Source organism: Dermacentor andersoni, chromosome 1 (assembly GCF_023375885.2).
Source record: "Dermacentor andersoni chromosome 1, qqDerAnde1_hic_scaffold, whole genome shotgun sequence".
Lineage (NCBI taxonomy): Eukaryota > Metazoa > Arthropoda > Arachnida > Ixodida > Ixodidae > Dermacentor > Dermacentor andersoni.
The window spans coordinates 129680899-129688179 of NC_092814.1; the positions used below are offsets into that span (position 1 = coordinate 129680899).

The following is a 7281-nucleotide window of genomic DNA, read 5'->3' on the forward strand; positions in this document are numbered from 1 at the left end:
GTGATACAAAGATTTGGCAGCAGTGCGTGTTTCTTCGCGTCACTTTAACATCCCCTTATATAGACAGGTAACAACTAACAAAAGATTGTTTCTAGTTAGCATTAGATACCTTTAGGGAACGCCTTCACTGCCTGACTTTTGGAACTCAGTAGCCGAGATATTTGTTGCCTGATCATCGTCTACAGAAAGAAAGAAAGAAAGAAAGAAAGAAAGAAAGAAAGAACAATTTAGAATAGTGTAGAACGTTTCGGCCTTTATTCCCATTTGTTGTTCAGAAATCTTGTTTGCCTGGCGTGACAGACGGCACCGCCGTTTCACGGCCTGGGCAGCGGAACCCTGCTGACGGAGCGGCTGAGGGCCTCGCGGAAGGATGTGTAGAGGATGCCCTGCAGGATGCCGCTGGCCGACTGCTTGACGGCCTTGAGGAACTTCTTCTCGCGCTTGTCGCTCAGGTCGAGCTTCTTGTTGACGTTCACGCGGAACTCGATGCCGGTCACCGTCAGCGTCTTCAACGTAGCTGCCTGGCCTGGTGGAGTCGAGAAGGAGGAACGGAGGTGAGAGAAAACGTCATCGACACAGTCCGAAATAAGTTACTAATGCTTTCTTATTGCGCTGGCTGACCACTCTTCCTTTTCGCTTATCGCGGGTTTAAGGGAAAATATTAACATATGCTTCCTTCATCAACTACAGAGACACAGTTAAGCGGGTAATATAAGCGTCAGAGATCGCGATGCAAGGCTTAGCAAGAGGGAATGAAAAAGAGCGCGCGTTCCGAAGCGCCCGCTTGCTTTTATTTTGTGACAGAATTTTCAGCGTGGCGACGACTAAAACCAACTCTCTAAAATATCACGCGAAAAGAATGATAAGTATGGCTGTCTTGGTTTTTTTTATGGATGGAAAGCCGGGCCCGCAAAGCAGTTCTCACGATTTTAGCCACGCTAGGTATCGACCAGAGATACTGTATCGCCCTTTATGTACAGAAAGCGCTACTCGTATTCGTAGCGGAACTACAAGTTACCACAGCTTGTAAGCTTTCGCTGTTATTCCTTCGAACAGCTTTCCTACAACAAATCTTGAATGACGAGAGGACGTTAGGCATCGCTTGTGTTCTTTCCGCGCCCGTTGCTGTGCATTTCTTCTTGCCTTATTTCGAACCATCACAAGAGTGCAGGCCGTTTGAATCGTAGAGTAAAACAAGGTTAGCGAAGCTTTAGCGATGAAATATGACCTCCTGCCTGAACGGGCGACCACATGGCAACGTAGGAAATCAGATATGTTGGTGCTAGAAAGGAACAAAATCTGTTATAATAACATAACAACAATTTGTTCTGGTAGCCAACCGTCTACGCTCAAGCGAAGGGAAAGTTTGTCCGTTGCATTGAATTTATTTGAAAAGAAACACCACCCGGTCATAGCTTTTTTTCTGTTCAAGGCGGGCCACGTAGCATGGACGTACTTTAGAATGCGCGCAACTCAAGAGGATCTAGAATGAGTACATGCACTTTCCTGTTCGCAAATGTACTGCCAGTGACTTGATTCGTTCCTAAATGAGGAACTTGATGAGTGCAGGAATTGTCGCAATCAAGCCAGCTTCTAGTAAACTGGCCACCCGAACTTGTAGTGTGACTTGGTGCCATTTTATTGTTTTCTAAAGTATTCCTATCTAGGGTAAAGCGGAAGAAATCTTACAGCGAAGCTGTTTATGCCTAGGGTTCCGTGGATATTTCGCGTCCGTCAATAAATCTGCGTGTGCAAAAACTCAGCTCCCAAATTTGATGCAAAATCACTTCATTCTATGTATTCATTACTTGGATATACCAAAAAAAGTAGACTCTCAGGTATATACTTCTTTTTTCCTTGGTTACGCGGGTATCAGCAATTGCTTAAGAGGTTGTGAGTCATTCATTGTCTTACGTGACGGACAAATTTTTCTTTGGGTAGGCGTAAAAATGCTTGCCCATTTAGTAACAGAGATGATAAGGGAATATGCGTGCGTACCTATTGTCACGATGGCCACCGATGAGGACAATAAATGGGTTCGTACCTTTGTTCAAAGTTCAGTGTCCCCTCTGTGTCATGTGCTAAACAGCTTCGCTGGTCATCCACCTTCACAGAGTGGAATTGGTCATGATATTTTTTTTTTTCGCTGACAAGCTACGAACCGGTGCCGCATCTCACTGTGGTGTGAAAATGCTCAAACGTTTTGGTTGCTTCTCCTGCTTGGCGACCAAATTCTGACGGCGTGTGTAGACTTACCAGGGGCCGCAGTAGCCTCGACGAAGGCGTTGGTCTTCTCGACTACCAGGTCGAGGCTGATGTTCTTTTTGCCGCCAAGAAGGCTGTATCCGGTGACGCTGCCGTCGAAAGTGAGTCGCAGCGAGTCGAGGGACACATAGCAACCGGTGGTGACGCTCGAGCCCTGCCAGCCCGGCACGCCGCAGTCGCCGCGCCTGCGCACCACGCTCGACAGGCCGTAAAGCATGCCCGACGGGAACTGCGCCTTCAGGTCCCGGTTGGACAGAGCCGTCGAGTCGACCTTCACGTTGAAGCCCGGCAGGTGCGTGGGGTCCAAGTTGAGCGAACGCACGTTGGCCGGAAGGTGGTCGCGCAGCACCGTGTCAATGTAGTTGTTGGCATCCTGCTTGGTGCCAGCGAGTGCGCCTGCGTCAACGCGGAATACACTCGAACTGCAGCCTCTACACGTATGTGGGCCTGTAGCTCTCTAAGTGCGGTACGCGGACGCTCTAAGAACATTTTGAGACAGGAAGCCGGCAGAACCGCTCCGAACGCACGTCATTAGTGAGAATTGCGTGTGCAGAGAGCAAGATGGAGTCCTGCTGATGCATTTTCAGTCGCGCTTGATGCATGAGCGCGCCGCTGCGATTCCATATAATAGTAAGGATGACCGGTGATATCGGCCAAAAACTAAGTTGAACTTGATATTCGGTTTAGAAACGTCTTCAGCTGAATCCTACATGAGGACCTCAGTTCACTCGTGCAATACCGGCTTTTTGACATTTAGTTCGACCATTCACCGCTGACTGCGAATAAGCAGAAGGCAATGAACTCGAAAACAGTCAATTAAGCAAGTTTCACAAGTAGAAATAAGTCGATGGAAGGGCAATAACATTTGTTTTTACGAACAGAACAGGCTGGAGTGAGTGCGATGCCCCTTCAGTGAATAAAATTCCTCAGAATTTTTGTAAAAGGGCCTAATAATAACGGATGTGTAAAGAGCGCAATGCTTATTTTCCCCATTCCTCAGCACCACAACGTTTCCTTTCAGTTGGGGCAGCGCAGATGCCTTGCCTATCCGTTTCTTCTTCTTTCCGCGGCGCATTTTTCACGATTGGCGCCTGACAACTCATCAAGGTTGGCACCCGCCCGAGAGCGACAAAAGACAAGACGAGAGAGACGCGCTAGCAACCGCCGCTTCCCCATTTGCTAGAACATCGGAAGGATGTGCATTAGTGCGCGAGCTACGGAGTTATGGACTGCTTCAGTATAGAGGGAGCACCGAAAATACAGGAGAGAGCCAACAATCTCACATAAGATATTTCTGTTCTATGTTTCTACGTCTAAACTAAAGAAGAAATCTTTTATGAGAGAGCGTTGGCTCCCTGTTTCACGCAGCAGAATAATACTTGGATCGCATGCTAATGGCCGCGTTGTTTTTACGTTTTCTTACCGTCTTCAAAAAGAGTTGCATTGCCCATGTAATAACTGCATTCTGTCCATATGCTTTCTTTCAGCTAATATTGTATTTATATGACTCAATGTGTAATGTACATATTTGTATAAAGTCGCTTGTTATTTCTTATACACGCGTACGTGCTTACGGCATCGCTCTTTCATTATTACTGCGTAAACTATTTCATAAAGTCAACGGCCCTCGCAATGCTTTGTTTTAATTAGACAGTCTGATTCCCCCGGTCCGTGCCAGTTCTGAGTTGACTGTTTTCTGCCGGCCGAAGCTCACTTTTATACTCTCATTCCCGCTCACAAAATGTTCTACTAGAAGCCCGTGAGGTATGTGTAAAAATAAATGAAGCACGAAAATCAGAACTGAAAGAAATCGCTGCTGGATTGCTGCATCAATTGAAACTTTTCTTTTGTTTTGTGAAGCAGCCGAATGCTCAAGAGCATCACGTTAGCTCCAACTTACCGACGACAAGCAGGCTCAAAGTGATGAGAGGAGTAATGGCCATTTTTGTACAGGAACCTAGAAGATGAACGGAGAAATAGTCATTTATTACGGCATGACACAGGTCCACGTAAAAAGCTTAGTTTTTTCGTCAGGCCGAATGGGTAACTCTCAGTAAGGCCTTCACCCGGGTAGCGCGGTGGCGGCGGTAATCTTTCCATTAAATGCAGATGTTAACAATGTCCCTTTTCTAACCGTCGTTACCTTACCGACGCCCAAAAGGGAGCCAGAAGAATTGCAGTGGAACGTCGACCTGCCTGATAATAGACCAGGCTCTAGACGTTGTTGTCGACCCAGGACGTTTAGGTGTTGATCTTATCACAAGCCTGCCATCACTGTATCTGGTGTATATAACAGCTGCTTTCTGTCTGATATGTAGCTCTAAATATTGCGTCAGTCTCTCTAAATGATTTTTTTATTGAAGTAACATTAAATAATGAAGGTGGCTAGTTATTTTGACGTGGTATTGAGGCTGGGAACCTAGAGCTTCCTAGATCCCTGTGCATCCTTCAATATGAAGTTACAGGACCCTCCATAAATACTTCCTTTAGCGATTTTTCCGCAAGCAAACAGCCTTAGAGGCCCTGTGTCAATTATAGCGTCGTTTGTAGCTGCAGAAACAACGTTACTTTGGATATGTCGGGGACAGTCTGGAATAAGCGTTGCATCCAAAGAAGCACCGGATTGTCCAGGCATTTCTTATTTATCACTCTGTACCACTCACGTAAACTGTGCTAAGTTGCAGCCCTTCGTGATCCTATGCCCTGTGTCTGGCGTCGGACTGTTTAATGTGAAAGTGACATTCGGCTGCTTGTCTGGACCGTTGAGAACAGCAATGTTAAAGGCTGATTGGCGAAAAAGAACAGAAAAAAAAATGGAGTAGCATGGTTGCGCAGTACATGCGTCAACGAGGACGAAATGACAGGGATAGAGCGGGATAGGGAAGTGTGGCACGATCAAGTGGAGGCCGTTGATGCACTAACATACTGATGCGGCGGCATAGTGAAGGGACGGAGCTTTCGACGGGACTTCGCACACAAGCGCTCTGCGTGTGCGCTTTTCCAGTCTGCTTTATCTTCAGCACCGTTTCTTCAATATATTGCTTAAGCATACAAACAAGGGCCGTACTCACAAAGCTTCTCTTCTACAAAACTGTATCCTAATTGGCTCGCATTCGGCCCCGGTCATTCATTACAGCGACCAGTGTGATCACCACACAATAAAAAAAATGTTCACCCTTAAGGCTGCTTGATCTGTCCCATTGCTGACAATTTGCCCTTCTACTTTACTCCTTAAATGCTATATCTTCGTTGCTAGGAAATAATCCTAACATGAATAAGACTAATCGTTGATAGGAAATAATAACGTTTAGTTTCTTGGCGACTTTTTGTGGCAAGTTACAATGACGATAGCTGTGAGGCAACAGAAAAAAATGGTGCTTGTAATGAACTTTAATCTCAATCGCTGTAAATTTCGAGTGCCAGATATGTCGTCGCGCACCAGGGGGTCAGAATAACACACAGCTTTCAACTACGGCTTCTCTCATCACAGGTGTGGTTCGAGCTCACTGTCGTGTACAGTAAAAAAAAAAATCTGCCTTAAAAGTAACGATGTTAGCCGTGGGACAAAGACGCCCAGTTAAGGTTGAATTTTTTTTTTCTGTGCAGAAGAAAGCAACAGTCACGGCGAATCGCTGACTGCACTCAGGCAAAAGAAGTTCTGCGCGTCACAGCTCCAGCTTCGTCGGCGATAGGTACATCAAATCCCCTTTAACGTTAGGCGAAAAGCCAATAGCGTAACTTTTTGTTGCTTTTTCTATATTAGGGCATATATAGAAAAAATAAATACGAGGCTTGTCGACATGCAAACCCAACACTTCCGTGCTAATGAGAATGTCGTTCTCATTAGCGCGTAATTTGCCTAGGCTTGTACGCGCTTGTCTACAAGCGTGTACAAGCCTAGGCAAACTTATATGTCAAGTACGAAATACCTTGACATATAAATTTGGTAGCCCCACAGGTGCTTCAAATCCACTTTAACGTTAGGCGAAAAGACAATAGCACAATTTTGTTGTTGTTGTTGTTGTTGTTGTTGTTTTCTATATTATGGCATATATCGGAATGCATGCAAACCCAACACTTCCGTGCTAATAAGAATGTCGTCCTTATTAGCACGTAATTTACCTAGGCCTGTACACGTTTGTCTCTTAGTAAGTACGAAATACCTCGACATTTAAATTGGTTAGCACCTTCATTTCTATAACTTCATTGACTACTGCCTTGCCGGTATGTTACAAAGGTTCATTCATTACTGTTCAGTGTGAGGGATGAAGAAGTAAATCAAGCACGTTTATCTAACACGGGGAATAATGAAGAGTTCTAGAGCGTGAATTAGAGATGAAGCACTGTTAACTCGCGTTCACTAATCCACATGCAAGGGGTTCAGGTAAATACTGTCGTAGTTGATGTTTCTTTCCCTACCTGACACACACGCAGGCGCGCGAGAGACAAGAGCCAGACTTACCTTCCCCGGTGTCTTCCTCGAGCTCCGTGTGAAGCTCCCTTCTTGGGTGTTTTTATACGCCCAGTTATCAGGAAAAAGGGGGCAGATGTCTCGATGTCTTGTGTTACCTGCACAGTGTGTAAGGCCGATAACTGCGAAGCGACGCGCTTGCACTTATCTGGGAAATGTTCTTTGTTCCTGACTGGCCTACCCCAGGCAATCGCTTGCATTTTCTCTCACTAGCCCGTCAGATGAGAAAAAATCATTATCTGCGGTAAAACTGGTCGGCAATTCGATAAGTAGAGGACGCGTACTGCCGTGAACAGAGATGCATTGTGTAAGTCCTCAGACAAATACGGGAAATGCGTGCATAAGCAGTGGAAAAGGCAGCTCAAGCAGCGCAGCAGCCACTATACCGGCGCCGAGCTCTTGTGCGCTTATCATTTGTCCTGACTTGTGTGACCGGTTTGTCTTTCTCATGACGTGAGAGCAATAGCGCGCTCAAATTTCCGTTAAATGTTAACAAAATCAAGTTCCCTGAAATAGCCAATGACATACATCAACTCAGGACACCT

At 45.8% G+C, this 7281-nt stretch overlaps 1 protein-coding gene across 1 annotated transcript; it reads right to left on the minus strand.

Annotated features, from left to right (window-relative positions):
* Window positions 1–233: 233 nt before the first annotated feature.
* Window positions 234–6778, minus strand: LOC126544157 (salivary anticoagulant protein P23-like). Its single transcript, XM_050191398.3, has 4 exons — window positions 6728–6778; window positions 4166–4222; window positions 2257–2661; window positions 234–526 (listed from the first exon to the last, which is right to left on the minus strand). The coding sequence occupies exons 2-4, from the start codon at window positions 4206–4208 to the stop codon at window positions 315–317; spliced, it is 660 nt and encodes a 219-aa protein (XP_050047355.1). The 5' UTR covers window positions 4209–4222; window positions 6728–6778; the 3' UTR covers window positions 234–314.
* Between the last annotated feature and the right edge of the window lie 503 nt (window positions 6779–7281).